Source organism: Pseudonaja textilis, chromosome 10 (genome assembly GCF_049901715.1).
Source record: "Pseudonaja textilis isolate UNSWEBS1 chromosome 10, rPseTex1.2, whole genome shotgun sequence".
NCBI classification, from domain to species: Eukaryota; Metazoa; Chordata; class Lepidosauria; order Squamata; family Elapidae; genus Pseudonaja; species Pseudonaja textilis.
The window spans coordinates 25,189,556-25,207,797 of record NC_141999.1 but is presented as its reverse complement, the minus strand read 5'-3'; the positions used below and the strand labels follow the sequence as shown (position 1 = coordinate 25,207,797).

The following is an 18,242-nucleotide window of genomic DNA, read 5'->3' as shown; positions in this document are numbered from 1 at the left end:
CCAAAGGACCAGTTTACAGGGAACCCACAGGGGTCCTGGAATAGAGAGAACTAGAATTTGCCTCAAGCTTCTATGCAGTGTACAGCTCGCACTCACTAGCCCTGATGGTGTTCCCTAGTTGGGTCATGAAAGGTCTGCAGGAAAGCAGCCAAGCTCCGAGAACATCGGAGGCCTCCCCCTCCCTCTCTCCACAAACTCCGCTCCCTCCTAGCCCTGATGGTGTTCCCTAGTTGGGTCATGAAAGGTCTGTAAGCAGACAAAGGAGTTCCAAGAGCCCCGAAGACCCCGCAGTTCTCTTCCTCTTCCTCTCTGCAAACCCTTCTAGCCCTGAGGACGTTACCCGGTTGGGTCACGAAACGTCTGCAAGAAAAACCACTCCACTCAGAGCCCCAAGGACTCCGCAGCGCATCCCAGAGCTACCCAGGTCCTCTCCCACTGCAACTGTGTGGGGCGTCTCTGTTCCACGAGATCTTGGCAGGGCTGCCGACACCTGGGAGACTTTGGGATGCACCTGAGCGGTTATGCCCGCTTCCCTCCTGCCGTTCACGTACCCAAGTCTTAAAACCTCCCAGCCAACAGGTAGAGGAGACCGATGGGGTGCAGGTGAAAAGGGCCCCAAACTGCCTGGCTGACCTTGAACCCTCCTCCATCCCGGCCACCGATCAGCCGAGCTTTTTTGGGAGGGTGCTCCAGCCGCTTCCGCTTGTTCTGGACGATGGGTCATGGGTGAGGATCCATGTGCCTGAGCACCCCCACCCCCAGCCCGGAGGGTTCCCAGGCAGCCCCACCCTTCAGCCTGTCTAATGCCACGGGGGAGGGGAGGGGGGGAAGGCAGGGGCAGCCCCAGAGACCTTTTCCCATCTGGGCTGAAGGATTTCTGGCGGCTTCTCCCCCAAAATCCAAAGAGCAGGAAGCCGGGAGCAGCCGACAAGCGGCCTGGGAACAAGCGGAGCCCTGGGGCTGGGTGCGAAGGAGGCTACGTGCTTCAAGGCACCAGGCGGTATGAGGGAGGCCACGGCTTTCGAAAATCAAAATGGTTAGAGCCACTAGAGACAAGAGTGAGGCTCTTTCTTTCTTTCTTTCTTTCTTTCTTTCTTTCTTTCTTTCTTCCTTCCTTCCTTCCTTCCTTCCTTCCTTCCTTCCTTCCTTCCTTCCTTCCTTCCTTCCTTCCTTCCTTTTTTCCTTCCTTCCTTTCTCTTTTTTACTTTTCTCTCTCCCTCCTCCCCTCCCCCCTCTTCTTTTCTTCTTCCTTTGCCTGCCTTCCATCCTTTCTTTTCTTCCACCCTCTCTCCCTTCCCTCCCTCCCTTTTCCTTTTTCCTCTTTCTTCTTCTGTCCCTTCAGAGGGAGGGAGAGAGAGACTGGCCCAAAGTCACCCGGAGCTCTACGTCTCCCAGCTCCTCGTCCAGCCCCTTTAACTACAGGACCCAAACCGGCCCACCAATCCTCCCAGGCGGCTGAGAAAGCTAGAATTCTCCTGGTGCAGCTTCTACCATCTTCTGCACAAGACCCCCCCCCCTTTTTGGCTGTCCTCCCCTCCCCCAGCACTTTGGGGAGAGCAGAGGTTGGTCTCCCCGGCCGAGGCAGCTCTCGCACCCACTGACCCGTCCCAGATTTGAGGCACTGACCGGAAGGGAGTTTGCAGGAGGGGGAGAGAGACCCAAACCAGGCAGACTTTAGGATCCCGAGGATGCCTGCCTGGGCTGCACCTGGCTGAGAATTGCAGAAGAGGGAAGGGGGGAGATGACTTAACCCAAGCCCGGTGGGAAAGCTTTGCTCTTTTCTCCCTGCAAAAGTGTGCGTCTTCTCGCACTCGGCTCTCCTGCCTGAACCACCTGACGGCCCCTTTTCCGTCGGTAAGTAGACGCTTGTCGAATCTTCCTTCTGTCGGGCAGAGGGGCTTCCCCAGGTGGAGGGGCTGGCTGGAAGCCTCTCGCAGGACCCCTGGCAAACAAAAGGAGGTGTTGGATGGGACCTTGGAGGTCTTCCAGTCCAACCCCTGCTCAAGCAGGAGACCCCAACACCTGGGGGTGTCCAACCCTGGAAACTTTTAACACTTGTGGACTTCAACTCCTGGAATTGCTGGCTGGGGAATTCTGGGTGTTGAGGTCCACAAGACTTGAAGTCCCCAAGGCTGGACACTCCGGACAAGGCACTGCACAGTCTCTTCTCTTCTCTTCTCTTCTCTTCTCTTCTCTTCTCTTCTCTTCTCTTCTCTTCTCTTCTCTTCTCTTCTCTTCTCTTCTCTTCTCTTCCCTTCCCTTCCCTTCCTTCCTTTTGCTTTTAGGAAGAGACAGCTACTTCTCTGAAATGGTATAGGATCTGAAACTCAAGCAGTGGGGTTGGACTAGAACACCTCCAAGGTCCCTTCCGATATTCAGTTACTCTGTCCGTCCCTTCCTTCCTTCCTTCCTTCCTTCCTTCCTTCCTTCCTTCCTTCCTTCCTTCCTTCCTTCCCTTCCCTTCCCTTCCCTTCCCTTCCCTTCCCTTCCTCATCCCTCTACAATCATGAGCCTGGAAGAGACCATACCAGATAACAGATAATCAGAGTTGGAAGGGACCTTGTAGGTCATCTAGTCCAACCCCCTGCCCAAGCAGGAGACAAATGTCAGTCCAACCTCTTCTGGAGGCGCTCCCACAACTTCCGAGGGCAACTTCTGTTCCACGGGTTGATTGTTGACGCTATATACCATTTCAGACCAGTCTCTTCTTAAAAGCCTCCAGGGTTGGAGCATTTACTTGCTCCACTGGTTAATTGTCCTCATTCTTAGGAAGTTTTCCCTTAATTCCAGGTTGCTTCACACTTTGACTGGTTTCCATTTGTTCTTGTTTGTCCTGCCTTCAGGGGCTTTGGAGAAGAGGTTGACCCCCGCCCCGCTTCTCTGTGGCAGCCCCTCGGATATTGGAAGATGCTCTCATGTCCCCCCTGGTCCTTCTCTTCCTGGGACTAGACCAGGGATCCCAAAAGTTCAGTCCACCCGTCTTAAAGTTGCCAAGTTTGGAGACCTCTGGACTAGACCTACCCAGGTCCTGCAACCATTCATCGAATGCTAGTTTATGGCAAAGAGCTTGCCCAATCGAACCTGCCTTGCCCGCTGGAGAGAAGCAGACCAGCCTCGCCCAGAGATGTCCAAGGTGGGGTCCCAGGGCACCTTTCTCCTGGTCGCCCTTCCTGACCTCCATCTCACCCCTGATCCATAAAGGACGTGATTCCTGGGCTTGGTGGTTTTCTTGCAGGGGCGTCGTTAGCCAAACTGGGCGACATCGCCGATGCTAGAAGGGACTGTATATAAACAGAGAGCAAATCACACCCCCTTGTAGCACTGAGGATGTTACCTAGCTGGGCCATGAAATGTCTGGCAGAAAACCAGCAAGCTCAGAGGCCACCCCACAGTCGTCCTCCTCCTCCTCCTCCTCCTCCTCCTCCTCCTCCCCACAAACCTCACTCCCTTCTAGCATTGATGATGTTACCTACTTGGGTAATGAAATGTCTGCAAAAACAAAAGCCAGCTCAGAGAGCATCTAGGACCCCATGGTCATCATCTTCCCCCTCCTCTTCCTCTTCCTCTCCCCTTCCCACTTTTTCCGTGATTCCCCCAAATTCTCCGCCCTTGACATCTTGAGGCTGCCCTGCCGGTTTCAGGCATTCCTGACATTCACCGCCAGGGCGGCGGCTGGATTTCCCTGCAGGGTGACACCCAACCTGCTTGAAATAAAACAGACCCCCCCAATAAACAAACATAGAATAGAGAAACAAGATGCTACTGAGGTTGCACAACTGGGAAAACAACCAGGTTCTCCTTCAGGGCGGAACGAAGGCCGGCTCGACTGGGACACGTCGACCTCGGCTCTTTTGGGAAAGAACGAACTAGGATAAATTTAGGGAAGTTTATTGCGGTTGAATTTGCATTTTGAAGTCAGTCAATCGTGACCACTTTCAGATGCCTGGACTTCAATTCCCAGAATCCCCCCAACCAGCTCTTAGGAATTCTGGGAGTTGAAGTCCAGGCGTCAAACCAAGATTGACAAACTTCATTGCATGCAGTCAAACAGCGGCTGTATTTCCACACACACACACACACACACACACACACACCGCTGCCCTTCGCAGGCCGAGATCTGAAGAGCTCCTTGCCTGATCCTGGTTTATTCCATCTCTGGATTGCTACCTGTCTGCCTTTGTCGTTCCAGAGGAGGCAAACCCTGCGCTGCAGATGGGATGCACCTTATCTAGCACGGGAGACGCAGTGGATCCGGCCGTCTCTGAAGACAGGAGGGGCTCAGCACTGGCTCTGGAGGCGAAAGGGACGGATCCTGGCAGCCATGGGGAGCGGGAGGAAGCCTTTCCCCTCTCCGCGGCCCAGAAGGACTCGGTCCGGGAGTCCTGGAGCGTCCTTCATAAGAACATCGCTCGAGTGGGGATCATTCTCTTTATTGGGTAAGCCTCGGTTTCCCTCTTGCCAAGGGGACGTCCCAGTCGATGCAACGGACGCCACAACGTTGGTCGGGGAAGGCTGGCCTTTGGCCGCTGACGGTGGGGAAGCACTACCAGGGCAGTGCTGGGTTTCATTCTGTTTTACTATCGGTTCTGTGGGCACGGCTCGGTGGACGTGGCAGGGGAAGTATGCGCACAGCTTGCCCTCGGAAGGTGTGGGAGGCTCTCAAGAAGAGATTGGACTGCCCTTTGTCAGAAATGGTGTAGGGTCTCCCACTCGGCGGGGGGGGGTTTGACTAGGTGACCTACAAGGTCCCTCCCAACTCTGCTAATCTGTTAACCTGCTTTCCAGCTCCATTCTCCTGTGCAGGGCAACCAAAGGAGACCCAGCCGATCAGAAGGGGTCGGCAGGGCCAGTCAGAGGTGGGATTGGCCGGTTCTCCGAACTCCTCCCCCCACCCGCCCGTTCTTTCCCACTGTCCAATTCCGCTGCCGTCTGCACCGGCTGACGGTGAACCACAAGACTCCCTTCCCACGTGGGCTTCATCCTTCTCCGCCATCCTGTTTCTCTTCCTTTCTACATTCTAAGCCACCCACGGAGGTTTGACAGTCCAGGGAGGGAATCTCTAAATCTACTTTAATGAAATAAAATAGCGTTTCTCAAGGGCGGGAGAGGGCGGGGGGGATTCCACTTTGCAAGATGATTCATCCCAAAGATGAGTCTCTTGGGATCGGCAGCCTGCTCCCACGCCTCGCGGGCTTCCCGAAAAAGGACTTTCAATGCACATTCCGGGTAAACTGAGGATTGGCCCCTGGCTTCCATCACAGGGAGGCACTCCGGATAAACCGCGATGGGTCTCCAACCTTGGCCCCTTTAAGACTGGTGGACTTCAACAAAGCTGGCTGAGGAACTCTGGGAGTTGAAGTCCACCAATCTTAAAGTGGCCAAGGTTGGAGAGCCCTGCTTTAAAGACACCCCCCCCCGGCCCGCCCCCCCAACTTTGACGCTGGGACTTCCATCTTGATTCTCTCTTGTGAGACGTTTTATATCCAGAAATACTGTATTTTTATCCTTTGCGCTGTTTCCATCTGCCCTTAAAACATTGACAGAGTCTACCCTGGTCTTGAGAACCGGCGTCTCCGCTAGGCAAGCGACAGTCAAGCTGAAACTAAGTTAATTGGGTAAAAAAAAAAATAGCAAACAGGAAAAATCTTTTGCTCAACGTTCCTTGTAGCCCCAAATAGGTTACCCAGACCTAATCCACATATCTAAGGAGAAGGTCTGCAAACACAAATAGGGCAGTGGTGGGATTCAAAAACTTTTACTACCGGTTCTGTGGGGTGCTGCCTCCGGAGCTTTTGGAGTCTGGCAGCAGCAAGGCAGAGGAGCCAGGGGAGCCTGTTCCCAGTGCGCGTGTGCGCAGAGCTGCTAGGAGGTGAGAGCAGCTGAAGCAGAAGGGGCGACTCGGGAATAAGGCTGGGAGGTGATTGGCCCCTCCCATAAGGGATAAAAGTCAGACCTCAATGACGAAACCATTGCAGGAAGCAAAGTCGTTCGATAGATTCCGAGTCCTCTTTGAAGCTCTGTGTATTCTGGTTGTTGTTTTATTCTGATACTTCGGTTGGTTGCTCAGAGAGCACCAAGGACCCCATAATCTTCTTCTCCCTCCTCTTCCCCCGCTCCCTGCAAAGCCCCTGCCTTCTAGCACTGATGATGTTCCCTAGTTGGGTTATGAAACGTCTACAAGGAAGCTACCAAGGCCAGAGGGCGCCAAGGACCACCCAGTCAGTGGTGTATTGACCATGAAGCAGACGAAGCACGGGCTTAGGGCACCACCAGGCCCAAAGCGGGCACTGAAAAGTGGCGAATATGGCTTCATTTGTGCGAAGGTGTCGAAAGGGGGGGCGCACCAAGATTTGTCAGTGCTCTGGGCCTTAATCCGCCACTGCCCCCAGTCCGTGGCTGCAGGCAGCCCGTTTTTACTTCCCTGAGATGTTTGAAAGTAATTCAATGAGGCAATAAATTCCACTTGTGATTATCAGACTCACACCAAGCCGAAAAGCATTTTCCGCCCCAGGAATCTGTTTCGCATCTGGGAATGGGCAGCGTTTCCCAGCAGGGCTGCTCGATGCTGACTCAGAAAGGAGGGAAGAAGAGTCTCTATAAATGTCTTTGTGGGTCAGTGTGGATCAACCCTGGATGAGGATCTGCAGCGGCCCCGTTGCCAGATGTTAAACGGCTCTGCAATCTGTTGGAAAGGCAACCGCTGTTTGCCAAGGGCAAAGGCTGGCATTGGAAGAGAGAAAGAGAGAAGGAAGGGGAAGAGTCTCTGGCCACCCATGCACTTCTTATAGCGCTCCCGACTTTGCTGGTTCCCTTTTTGTAAAACAATATTTTTATTTTATTTTATTCTTTCCAAAATTAAAATACAAACCCTTAAAAGGAAAAAAAAGAAGGAAACAAGAACAAAGCAAAATTAAACGAAGAAAAAAATGTGCATTAAAAAATAAACATACTCAGAGATAGTCATCTGCTCCCACTGACAAATATATTGTAATAATAATAGTTCTCTCGACCCCCCCCCAAAAAAAACTCTCTTGTGCCCCTTTTAGGCTTCACCCCAGGGGGTCCAGCTGGCTTAACGCCTTGCCTGCCCCCTGGCAGCGTGAGGGAGGCAGCCGGAGGGAGGAGGGCAGCCCCAGCCTCTCTTTTCTTGCAGGGGCTTTTGTGAAACCTTCCTCCCTACCTCCCACCCCAGGTGCCTTCCCTGGTTTTGCAGGCTAAGGTGCCCACCTGACGGGTTTTAGTTTAGAAGCCAAGGGAGCTGGCATCAGCTCTTCACAGGCAAAAATGCTCCTGGCTAATTAAAACCAGAGCAAACTAGATGAATGCTCCAAATTACAACCCAGGTACCCGGTGTTTCTTCAGCCGACTTCTTTCCCAGTTACTATTCCAAAGGAGAAGCACCGAAGGCGTCTGGTTCGGCAAGTAGGCACGCTGGTGCACTTATGCCTTTGCACAGCAACCAAACAGGACAGATACAGACTCCAGTGGATAGTTGGGATTGCAGAAAAAACAGTTGCAACCATCCTGCCTTCCATAGAAGGAAGACCTGTCCGTTGCACAGGTCAGAAAGAGGGCTGAGAAAATACCTCCCACATCCGGGACACAAACGGTTTCAGCATCTTCCTTCAAGACAACTCCGCGCAGCCTTACACGCCCAAACAACCAGACCCAAGGACAGATCCCCCCGCCCCCCCGCCCCCCAATGCTATCACTCCAGTAGACCACTAATTCCCACAACACGGTCTTATGCCCTGGGATAGCCAACCATTAGTAGGGCCGTCATACCTATTCTCTTTTTCCTCTTTCCTGTTTCCTATGCCTTTAGCATCTTATGACTATCCTGTTATTTCTACCTTATGATTTATGCTGATTGCTCTTATTTAGTATCTTATGACTATCACTGAGTGTTGTGCCTTGTGATTCATGGTGACTGTATTTTATGATTATGATGATTATTTATCACTTGCTGCTTATGTGTGCAATGAGAGCTTATGCACCAAAGACAAATTCCTTGTGTGTCCAATCACACTTGGCCAATAAAAAATTCTATTCTATTCTATTCTATTCTATTCTATTCTATTCTATTCTATTCTATTCTATTCTATTCTATTCTATTCCTTATTCATTCTATTCTATTCTATTCCTTATTCATTCTTTTCTATTCCATTCTATTCCTTATTCTATTCTATTTCTATTCCTTATTCTGTTCTATTCTATTCTATTCTATTCTATTCTATTTCTATTTCTATTTGTATTCTCCATATTTTATTCTATCCTATCCTATCCCATTCTCCATTCTCCATTCTCCATTCTCCATATTCTATTCTATTCTATTCTATTCTATTCTATTCTATTCTATTCTATTCTATTCTATTCTATTCTATTCTAATCTATTCTATTCTATTCTATTCTAATCTATTCTATTCTATTCTATTCTATTCTTCATTCTTCATTCTCCATATCCTATCCTATCCTATCCTATATTTTCTGTTCTATCTTATCCTATCCATCTTACCCTATCCTGCCCTGCATTCCATTCCATTATTTTTCATTCATTCATATTCTGTTCTCTTCTGTTCCTTCTCACTTCTCTTCCCTTCCCATCTTGCCAGGATGGGTGGAGGAAAGAGACGGGAGGAGGAACTGTCGGGTGCCACCTGCCGCAGAGGCACGCCTGGCATTAAAAAAAACACACACACACACACAGAGATGAAAGGAGGAGTAGATTTTAGAGCGCTTCAGTCCCCAGGGAGCCTTTTCCAGCTCGGCTGGGTTTGCGTTGCTGTTTTAACATGTGCTTTTCAGACGGCTTTTACAGATTGCAGTTGGCATGGCCTTTGTTTGAGGAGAGTTTTAAACATCCTGGGATCACGATGACAAAGGCCAGGATAAACATTCCTTAAACAATTCTTGTGTTTATCCCCCCCATCCCCCCATTTCTTCCCCTTTTTTTTGGCCAAAGCAGATGCCAAAGAACCGGTGGGGGACGTGGGAAGGGGAGGTGGCCGAGCCCCAAAGATAGGAGGGGAAAGAAAATGGGGTTCAGAAACACCCCTGAACATGGGGGTGGGTTGTCCGGTCTGGGAGAAGGGAGACAGGAGGAGGAGGAGGAGGAGGAAGAAGAGGAGCTGCAGAACCAGTAGGAAATTTCTTTTCAGGTGGGGAGCGGGAGTAGAACTCCTTAGCATCAGAGCGTGTTAATAATAATAATAATAATAATAATAATAATAATAATATAGGAAATACTCTTAATGCTCTGGGGGTCCTTTCTTAGTGAGCCCCTAGAAGCAGAGAGGAACACATGGGCCAGATTTCAAGTTTGTAGGCTTGACGGTTCTGGAGATTTTGTGGTGATGCGTGAATGGGATTTTGCTTTTGTATATAGGGAAGATTTATAATATATAAATACTAGTGACTTATGGCCATTTTTCACAGTTACGACTTTGGCAGCATCCCCGTAATCACATGATCAAAATTCAGGGGCTTGGCGGATGACTTATATTTATGACGGTATGCCGGGGGGGTCACGTGATCCCTGTTTTCTGACCTTCTGACAAGCAGTCAACGGGGAAGCCAGATTCACTTAACGACCGTGTGACTAACATAACCATTGCAGAGATTCGCTTAACTCGGGCCGTAAAATGGGCCAAAACCTACTTAACAATTGTCTGGTGTAGCAACAGAAATTTGGGGCTCAACTGGGGTCGTAAGTCGAGGACTTCCGGTACATCTCTTCCCTCTCCTTCCCACACCTTTACAGTCCCAGAACCTTGGGGGGGTCCAGAGGTGGGATTCAGCCGGTTCAGACCAGTTTTGGAGAGAACCGGTAGCAGAAATTCTGAGTCGTTGGGAGAACCGGCCACCCCCGTCTCTTCTCCGCCTCCCATCGAGTCCCAGCTGATCGGCTGGGTCTCCTTTGGTTGCCCCGCACAGGAGAACGGAGCTGGAAAGCAGGCTCGTGGGGTGGGGAGGGGAGGGGGATTTTGCAGTATCCTTCCCCTGCCATGCCCACCAAGCCATGCCCACAGAATGCCATGCCCACCAGGCCACGCCCACAGCCAATCATCTCTGTCTCCTTTGGTTGCCCCGCACAGGAGAACGGAGCTGGAAAGCAGGCTAGTGGGGTGGGGAGGGGAGGGGGATTTTGCAGTATATCCTTCCCCTGCCACGCCCACCGAGCCACACCCACAGAACCGGTAGTAACAATGTTTGAATCCCACCCCTGGGAGGGTCCCTTCCGAGATGATTGACGGGCCCCTTTTCCTCTGGAGGGCTGAGCGGTCCCTTCTCTCACCGTGGCCTGGGCTGCAGACCTTCCTCCTCCATTCCAGGCGGGAGGAAGGCGACCCCATTCTGGACCCTCCCCTGTTTACTCTCCAGGCTATTTGAGACCCACCCTGAGTGCAAAGACATGTTTTTCCTCTTCCGTGACGTGGACGATCTGCAGCAGCTGAAGATGAGCAAGGAACTGCAAGCTCATGGCCTCAGGTGAGTCTGAGGGGCCTCCCGGCTCTCCTCCCCCATCCAGACTGAAATGCCATCGTCCCCCTTAGAGATGCTTCTATCCGGGGCCGGGCTGGGCTCCTTCCTTGCGCCCGTGGACCACACAGGGGGACTTGCATCCTTCCATCGCCTAGGAATAAGGAGGCATTTTTCCGACACTGAGGACGATTCACCAGTGGAACAAGTTGCCTGCAGGAGTTGTGGGTACTTTGTCACTGGAGGTTTTCAAGAAGAGACTGGACAGCCATCCCAGGTTGTATAGCGTCTCTGACTTGAACAGGGGGTTGGGCTAGAAGATCTCTAAGCTCCCTTCCAACCCTGTTCTTCCTTCCTTCCCTCCCTCCTTCCCTCCCTTCCTTCCTTCTCCGTTGCCGGCGGTTTTCAAGAAGAGACTGGACAGCCATTTCTCTGGAATAACATAAGGCAGGGACTTATGGACTTGTGCACTCCCAGAATTCCCCAGCCGGCATGTTAATAGACTTTTACGATGCCTGGATTTCAACTCCCAGATTTCCCCAGCCAGCAGGCAAATGGAGGGTTTTCGTGCTCTTTGGCACAGGGTTGCGGGTGGGAAGAATCTCTTTATTTCTTTTTCTGGCTTTTATCTTTCCCACGGGGTTGACATTTGGCCGCTGCAACCCGATCTTCCTCGTTTTTTTTTTTTTTTTTGAAGAGGAAGGGTACATGTGGCCTGCATTATCTTGGTTTTATCTCTTGATCTTTATTGCTTCTGGAGGAGATTGAAATAATCCTTGAAAGCCAACTCGGTCATTAGCATATCTAGGCCAGTGTGTTTCCATTCAGTCTTGGCAGCTGGAAGAGGGGTGGACTTCAACTCCCAGAATTCCCCAGCCAGCTTTACTCTGAAAGGATTACTCATTGTTTTGGGACCCCACGGACCCTCTAAGGAGCCGTGGATGGGAAGAGAGAGTTGCTTTCCTAGACGTTTCCTGTAATTGGGAGAATTCCTCCCTTCTTACGCAAGACTGAATCTGAACTTCCTCCCTGCCCAGAACTTTCCTAGGGGTCATCGTAGATTTCCTAGAAACGGGGCCTCCTCATGTCCCATGTGAACCCATCCCCGAACAAGGTCTCCTCTCTTCTCTCGCCCTCCCCAGAGTGATGTCCTTCATCGAGAAGAGCGTGGCCCGACTCGATCAAGAAGACAAGCTGGAGGTTCTTGCCTTTGAGCTGGGAAAGAACCACTTCCATTATAAAGCTCCTCCCAAATACTACGAGGTGAGAGGAAGGAAGGAGAGCGAGCCAGGGCTGAATTCGGAGGTTGGGGTGCCCTACACATCCTATTGAACAAGGGTCTCCAACCTGGGCGAGTTTAAGACTGGTGGACTTCAACTCCCAGAATTCCTGAGCTAACATGACTAGAGGAGGAATTCCGGGAGTCGAAGTCCACCAGTCTTAAAGCTGTCAAGACCCCTGCTATTGAAGAACTAAAGCACTTCAGATCTTGAATCTTCTAAGAAGGATATTCCTAATTCCAGATGGCCTTTCAGTCCTCTCTCTTTTTGGAGTGGAAGGTATCAGGTGCGAAAGCTCAAATCCTTGTGAATTGATCTTCCCATCAACTATTTTATTGCTAAAAGTCTATATACAGGAATCTTCTCACCTAACGTTAGCGCTTGCGTGGAATTAGATGTTCGTGGAGTTCAAGGGACGTTGGACTCGGGCCAGTTGTGGCTTTGTAGGGATTCTAGGCTGATTCCTCTTTTAACTCCACCCCCAGGTCCTTCTTCTCCTTCAGGAAGGGCAGCAATGTTCCCTTATGGTTAGTGTTGCTTTTTTTCTAAATGCTTGGGTGCTCCCTTGCCGATATCACCTGGTTCCCATAACGCAGGGGCGTTGCAAGTGGGGTCAGTGGTAGGATTCAAATATTTTTACTACCGGTTCTGTGGGCGTGGCTTGGTGGGCATGGCAGGGGAAGGATACTGCAAAATCCCCCTTCCCTCCCTACCCCACTAACCTGCTTTCCAGCTCCGTTCTTCTGTGCAGGGCAACCAAAGGAGACCCAGCCGATCAGCTGGGACTCGATGGGAGGCGGAGAAGAGACGGGGGCGGCCAGTTCTCCCAACGACTCAGAATTTCTGCTACTGAGTCTCTCCAAAACCGGTGTGAACCGGCTGAATCCCACCTCTGGACCCCCCCAAGGTGGGAGGTGGAGAATAGGTGGGGTTGGTGGGGCCAGTCAGAGGTGGAATTGGCCGGTTCTCTGGACTACTCAAAATTTCCACTATTGGTTCCCCAGAACTGGTCAGAACCGTCTGAAGACCACCTCTGGGTGGGGGATCTCCACCTCCCTTAAAATATGCAGATGTGTTGCTTTTTGATTTCTTTAGATGTATTTTTTTTTTGCTCAATTGGTCTTGCTAAGAAAGAAAGAAATAACAGCAGAAAAACCAGGGAAGAAGACAAATGAAAAATGACCAAGCCTAAACCCTTGTAAAATTCACGGTGTGAGGCGAGGGAATTGCACCATAAAATTTTATCCTCTTTTCTCAGATGTTATTGTAGAACCACTATTGTATCTCTTAAAATGTCTCTGGCCCACAGCACATATATTTTAAAGCAATCCAACAGCTATAAAAGTTGCTAGTAATTCACAGCAGGCAATCCACTTCTCTGTCTCTCTTTCCCAAAATTACTGTTGGCTTTTTATATTTTTCTTTTTTCTCAGTATATTGGAATTCAATTCATCCAGGCTGTTCGACCAATTCTCAAAGAAGATTGGACTCTGGAAGTTGAGAGAGCCTGGGAGGTAAGGAGAAATTAGAAAGTAAGCAGGGATTAAGACCAGACAAACAATCAAACAGAAAGTATCCCAACCACCAAGTAGAAAACTGTATTGCAACAAATCTAGCGGAGCAAGTGATTATATATAAACAGGACGCAAACCCCAAATTCACTGGTGGTGTTAGTTAGTTGGGTTATGAAACATCTGCACCAAGTTCAGAGACCACCAAGGACCCACCGTCCTCCTTTTCCTCCTGTACACAAACCCCGCTCCCTTGTAGCGCTGATGATATTACCTCGTTGGGTTATGAAACATTTGCAAGGAAGCAACTAAGTTCAGAGGACACCAAGAATCAATTCAAGGATTGAATTGAATCAGTCAAGGATTGCCTGAATTACACTTAAGAGTTATAAACGAATTTGCCTTCTCTTTGATCTCCCCCTCCCCCTCCCTGCATTCCCAAGGGTCTCTTCAGATACCTGGCAGCTGTGATGCGCAGGGGCTTCCATAATGAAGGAAAGAGACTGGGGGCCAGCCCCCTTCTTCCCCCACAGACGGCTGACCTGGAATCCGCTCCAGATCAAAACTGAAGAAGGTGCCAGTCCTGGAAGTGGCTCGTTGAAGGATCTCCTTGGATTTCCTGCTAGGATCCTCTGATGCTGGCCGAGGAAGGTCCTTTTATGAAGTTTCCACATTTCTGCTTTGTGGTCCTTGCAGAGACTGCATTTCACCCTTCCGGTTGATCAGCTGCGTCAGCGTTCCCCAAACGTGGCAACTTTAAGACTTGTGGACTTCAACTCCCAGCTATGCTGGCTGGAGAATTCTGGGAGTTAAAGTCCACAAGTCTTAAAGTTGCCAAGTTTGGAGACCTCTGAGCTACAGAAATCCCTCAACCCCACACCCAAAGCCCCGAGTTTGTCCTCCAACACAAGAAGACGAAGCCTGACATTGTGTAGAACTTGGAAAGGTTTTGGACGGGAAGACATCTTGCAGCATCCGTAGAATTTGCCTCTGGATTGCCATCCCTTGCAATCTTCCAGAAAATACAATCTCAGAGTGGAAAACTTTGGAGACAGGATGGGGGACTGACCTCTTCAGGAGAGGCCAAGATCTAGTCTGGTCGGGTATGGGATATCCCGTGCCCAAGATTTGGGTCTCTCCTCAAGGCGACAGGTGTCACGTGAGATGCTCTGTGGACCTCACCTGGGCTCCTGGGAGAGGTCAGTCCCTGGCCTGCTGCTCCACTTCATTTTGGTCCTGGGGCCTCGGAGTGCCACTGGCATGATAGCAAAAGGCCGCTGAGACTCTGGAAAGGGTGCAGAGAAGAGCAACAAAGAAGGTTAGGAGGCTGGCAGCTAAAACATACGAAGAATGGTTGCGGGAATTAGGTATGGCTGGTCTAGGGAAGAGAAGGCCTGGGGTGACTTGGTAGCAGCCTTCCAATAGAGAAGAGGAAGGGGTCAAGCTGTTCTCTAAAGCACCAGAACGCAGGACAAGAAACAATGGATGGAAACTAAGCGAGGAGAGAAGCAACCTGGAATTAAGGAGAAACTTTCTAACGGTGAGAACCATTAACCAGTGGAACAGCCTGTCACCAGAAGTTGTGCGTGCTCCAACACTGGAGGTTTTCAAGAAGAGACTGGACAGTCACTTGTCTGGAATGATAGAGGGTCTCCTGTCCAAGCAAGGGGGTTGGACTAGAAGACCTCCAAGGTCCCTTCCAACTCTGTTATTCTTTCCACCATATTTTTCCTCTCGTTTTTAACACCTGGCTTTCAGCAGCTGATAACTGCTCTTTGACTTCTTTTCTTTGCATCCTTTATTACCTGTGTGTGACACACGCACACACACACACACACACAGACACACACACACACACTTTGTACCCCAATTAGCTTGTGAGGCAAATAATCAGGTTGCTTTTGAAGGCTCCTTTGTTCCCTCCTGCGTGGTTTGTTGTTCTTCTCACCCGCCTCTCATCCTCGCTTCCCCTTTGATGTTCTCTGTACAGCAGCCCCGTTGACGTGGTCGGATGAGTCAGCGCTGCCTCCTACTTTGACCCCCTCTCTCTCCAAAGCCAGGGGAGTGGGCTGTCTCTCCTTGCAGAACAACCTCTCTGATTGCAGCCCAAAAATGCATTACAGGTAGTCCTCGACTTACAGTGGTTCCCTTAGTGACCATTCCAAGTTACAGCAGCACTGGAAAATGGGATTTGCTGCCATTGTTCACACAACCCTTGCAGCCTCCCCCCGTATTCACGTGATCAACATTCAGATGCTTGGCAAATTGATTCATATTTATGATGGTCACAGGGTCCTGGGGGTCACGTGATCCCTTTTTGGAACCTTCCGACGTGTTATTAACTTAAAATAAAGAGATTCGGTGGTGCAGTGGTTACAGTGCTGTACTACAGGCCACTTCTGCTGACTATCGGCTGTTCAAATCCCACCAGGCTCAAGGTTGACTCAGCCTTCCACCCTTCCGAGGTGGGTCAAATGAGGACCCAGATTGTTGGAGGCAAGAGGCTGATTCTGTAAACCCTTCCTTCCTTCCTTCCTTCCTTCCTTCCTTCCTTCCTTCCTTCCTTCCTTCCTTCCTGTTAGAATGGAGTATTGCAGGCTAACTCTGCCCACCGCCAGGAGTTCGATCTTGACCGGCTCAAGGTTGACTCAGCCTCCCGTCCTTCCGAAATCAGTAAAATTAGGACGCAGATTGTTGGGGGCCAGAGGCTAACTCTGTAAAAACCGCTTAGAGAGGGGCTGTAAAAGCACTATAAAGATATATAAGTGTAAGTGCTATTGCTATTAACAACTGTGGTTCTTGAGTTTGTGATTCATTTAAACAACTCTGGCCAGGAACGTCACTAAATTCACTGAACAAGTGTCTTCCTCAGCCACAGAAATGATGGCTCCATTATGGTCGTAAGTCAAGGATTACCCACATTTACGTGGCGGGGACACCATGTTTTGTCTGTTGTGTCCTCCTGTGCCTTGGGAAGGGGTGGGGGGACCTATCTAAGTGCTTGCTCTTAAATTCAGTGGCATCCTAAAACTCTCTATTGACCCTGTAACCACTCAGCCCCAAATCTTACTGCTTCCCACCTTCTGAAATTTGGTGTCACGGAAATTCTCCCTGATCCTTGTTCCTCGCTCCGTTTGAGCTAACGACAAACACAGTTTCCATTGTATGCGCTTCTAACACAACTTCACGCAGTTCTCGGACAAGCACGACTTCAACTGTTTTGGCTTTCCCCGAGGTTCTGTCCAACAGGGACATTGTTTTACTCGTCGTTTTCTTGGACCTGATTTGGCCTGCAAATATATCATATCTTTTGGCTGCGATCCTTGGTCACCGTTGGATCCGTTCCACGAAACTATAAATCAATATCTAAATGCTCTGCTGGCTGGGGAATTCTGGGAGCTGAAGTCCACGCACATCTTCAGACGGCCAAGACTGAGAAACACTGACCTCAATACAAACCCCCGTTGCAACACTTGGCTTTGTTTTTCCTCTTGCCTTAAAATCTTATCTCCGAGAAAGGAAAAAAGGAGAGGTAGTTGATTAAAATAGCTTTTGCTCAGTTCTGATTCAGGATTAGCTCATTGGGGCGAAGAAAACGGCACATTCCATTTCTGGAGCTGATTATCAAGTCGGTTGCGGTTTTCCTCAGAAACAAATCAACTCCGGACCCTTGCTGGTTTTTTTCCCACACACACTTGGTGCTCCTGGATGTTCCTAAAATCCTGCAAGAGTCCTCTGGGATTGTAGCTGTTGTCTGGGTCTATTCAAACCCTGCGTGTCTGCGGGGTGTCCAGTTTGCTCACACAACATTCTGTAAATCTGCGTTACCTAAATCTTGGGCCATCTGAAGAGGTCTGGACTTCAACTCCAAGGGCCCCCTTAGCCAGCAGACCTGATTAATTTCTGGCTGCGGAATCCTGGGAATTGAACTCCACACCTCTTCAGATGGCCAAGATTGAAGAACTTGGCTTGAAGGGGTCTGGTTTTAGTTTTCGGTTTGTGGAAACGTGGCCCTGTGGCTCATTCAATAAACCGGAGACATCAGATGCCAACCTGGTGGGGGAAGTTTTATATCCAAATATATTTCATTCTTTGCACTGTTTCTATCTTCCCTGAAACATTAACTGAGAATGGACTGAGAGAATCAGCGCTAGAAAAGTGACAGTCAAGCTGCAACTAGGTTAATCAAGTCAAAATAGCAAAAGGGGGGAAAATCTTTTACTCAAAGTTCCGTGCATCCCCTAGTAGTTTGCTCAGATCTAATCCACATATCAAAGGAGAAGGTCTGTAAACACAAATAGAGTTAATTAAAATGGTCTCCCAGCTGAACTGCATGTTCACAAGCATAAACATGAATAGAACGGAACAGAATAGAATAACAGGGTTGGAAGGGACTTTAGAGGTCTTCTAGTCCAGCCCCCTGCCCAGGCAGGAAACCCTATACCATTTCAGCCAAATGGTTTTCATCATAGATGACGTGTGCTTATACACGCCACGACCCTCCAGTGTCACCCTAGAATCAACATACACAATTCCACACCCAGGACAAGCTCCCCTATAGAACAATCTCGCTGCACCCCATTTCTCTGTAGCTGCCCCTTAAAGCCAAGCTGTTTGCCTTGGGGAATAAATATTTCTTGTTTCCTCACAGCTGTCTAGATTTAATTTTTATTTATTCTTGCGCCATCCCGGCTCGAGTTGGACCTCCAAATTATTCTTCTGACACTGGTCAATAGGAGCTCCCACCCTTGTCTCACTTCTTAATCAGGCTTGCTTTCAGTCTGATAACCTGATCAAACAGGCACAAACCTAGGTTACATCCTGGTCAGCTTTGTATTCATTCCTACTGCTAAGATGGCTAATCTGTCTCTAAATTACCCCATAATTTGCCGGTCTTTGTGCCGGAGAGAAATGGCGGAAATCAAAAGCAAAGCGCAGGCAGCTGAGACTAGAACTGAGAATTGGGTGGGAT

General features: G+C 49.8%; 2 protein-coding genes across 3 annotated transcripts in view; one reads left to right on the top strand and one right to left on the bottom strand.

Annotated features, from left to right (window-relative positions):
* Positions 1–18,242, bottom strand: part of LOC113445898 (calpain small subunit 1) — a 266,631-nt gene that overhangs the window by 76,116 nt on the left and 172,273 nt on the right. The gene's annotated exons all lie outside the window — the stretch shown is intronic.
* LOC113451480 (neuroglobin-like) lies at positions 1,623–17,920 on the top strand. Of its 2 annotated transcripts, none has more exons than XM_026722866.2 (6): positions 1,623–1,854; positions 4,190–4,436; positions 10,381–10,488; positions 11,622–11,742; positions 13,193–13,273; positions 13,714–17,920. In XM_026722866.2, exons 2-6 carry the CDS (start codon positions 4,213–4,215, stop codon positions 13,837–13,839), a joined length of 660 nt encoding a protein of 219 aa, XP_026578651.1. In that variant the 5' UTR covers positions 1,623–1,854; positions 4,190–4,212; the 3' UTR covers positions 13,840–17,920. The 2 variants fall into 2 exon arrangements, with proteins under 2 accessions (XP_026578651.1, XP_087796347.1); XM_087940221.1 differs by having other exon boundaries at positions 13,193–13,291; positions 13,714–13,772.